General features: G+C 37.6%; 1 protein-coding gene across 1 annotated transcript; it reads right to left on the bottom strand.

The window, feature by feature from the left end:
• Positions 1–361: 361 nt before the first annotated feature.
• Positions 362–1297, bottom strand: LOC142202770 (olfactory receptor 1E16-like). Its single transcript, XM_075273078.1, has one exon. It carries the CDS (start codon positions 1295–1297, stop codon positions 362–364), a length of 936 nt encoding a protein of 311 aa, XP_075129179.1.
• Between the last annotated feature and the right edge of the window lie 502 nt (positions 1298–1799).

Raw genomic sequence — 1799 nt, 5'->3', positions numbered from 1 at the left:
TGAGTATGGCTACTGCAGTCAGGATAGATTAGAAGAAGAGAAGAGTCTATAATAAGAAGATGAGTAAATATAACAAACAAATATATTGATGGTGCTCCTCTTGCCTGGCCATGTGGTGTCTTGTGGTGCCTGATGGTTCATAGTATTCTTTGCCGGTCTCTTTCTGATGTCAGGAGTCACCCAAAATGCCAAGTGATTGAGCCTTAAAAGTCACATGGGGTGTACCAATGTCACAATATTGGGTCAAAGTGGATGTTAAACAAAGGACCATTCATAATTTTTTCAAGGTGGCTTTTTCAACATTTGTGTACATGAGGCCTTACAGTGTATCCATTTGTCTACCTATCTATCTATCTACTTTTCAAGTAACTATCCTAATTCTAATCAGGTTTTTTAAAGCTTTCAAAAATTCTTTGTTTCTTAAAGTGTAGACAAATGGATTCAGCATTGGAACGATTGCCACATAGAGCAAAGAGAGAATCTTATCCTGTTCTTTAGAATCAATGGATTTTGGTTTCATATACAAGAATAGGATCGGTCCATAAAATAATATTACTGTAGTGAGGTGAGAGGTGCAACTGGAGAAAGCTTTGGTACGCCCCTCAGTAGAACGGATCTTCAGTATGGTGGAAATAATAAAAACATAAGAGGTGATAGTAAGAGAGAAAGGTATATAGGCAAATAATATATCCTCAATTATCATAAAGTTTTTTCTTCTTCTCGTGTCACTAGTGGTGATTGTATACAAAGCGTTCAGGTCACAGAAGAAATGGTCAATTGTGCGGGAAGAGCAGAAAGATAAGGTGGATACAAGACATGCATACATTATTGCGTTCATAGATGACACCACCCAGGAGGAAGCAGCTAATGACACGTACATCCTTCTATTCATGATCACAGAATACTTCAAGGGAATACAGATGGCTACATAGCGGTCATAAGACATGGAAGTCAGAATTAAGATATCGCAGACAGCAGTTGCCAAAAAAAAGTAGACCTGAGTAACGCAGGCAGGAAAAGTCACCCCATGGTCTTGTGTTGCGGTGATATACAAAAGTTTTGGTAAGGTGCTAGAGATATAGATGACATCTGCCGTGGATAGATTACTCAGGAAGAAGTACATAGGTGTATGTAGCTGGGGCACCAGACAGATAACTGTAATGATTACTAAATTTCCTGTTACGGTTATCAGATAAATCAGCAAAACCATCGCAAAAACTAAAACGTGGCCCATTCCAGATGTAGAAAAAGATGAGATTTGAAGATACGTAACCGTATTATTCGGACAGTCATCCATCTTTGGTAGCCAGAAAAAGTCTTGATGGAGGAGAACACCTAAGTGATATTCTTATCTGTAACAAGTAAAATATAGGAAATAACATTTGTACAAATCACACCATTTTTTAAAAGCATCACTCCACCCAGAGATACATTTGTCCAAATCTCTCACCTGTTCATTGATCCATTGGAAAGGACTCTAATTCCAGAAAGTCACTTTTTGGATGCCCTTGGTCATAGTGTAAAAGCATAATTCTTGTCTTGATAGATTTAATATACCCCATATTGTCTACATTTGTTACATTTCATAGGCTAAAATCAAATCAGACTAAACTAAGGACTTGGACTTCACTAGCCAGAAAATTATGGGATTTCTGACTCACTAAACATCAATTCCAGACTTATAAACACATCGTAGGTTGGGTCTCTTAGTTGACACTTTCATCAAAGTTCAATAAGGATAAAAGGAGGTTTTTATGCTACTAAGTAGGGTTGAGCGATCGGGATCGGAAAAAATTGGA

Source organism: Leptodactylus fuscus, chromosome 5 (genome assembly GCF_031893055.1).
Source record: "Leptodactylus fuscus isolate aLepFus1 chromosome 5, aLepFus1.hap2, whole genome shotgun sequence".
NCBI classification, from domain to species: Eukaryota; Metazoa; Chordata; class Amphibia; order Anura; family Leptodactylidae; genus Leptodactylus; species Leptodactylus fuscus.
Note: the sequence above shows the minus strand (reverse complement) of the source record. Positions and strands in the feature narration are given on the sequence as shown.

Bases quoted from the DNA above. Each gene is read 5' to 3' on its own strand.
- LOC142202770 (XM_075273078.1), bottom strand. From the start codon at position 1,297: ATGGATGACTGTCCGAATAATACGGTTACGTATCTTCAAATCTCATCT.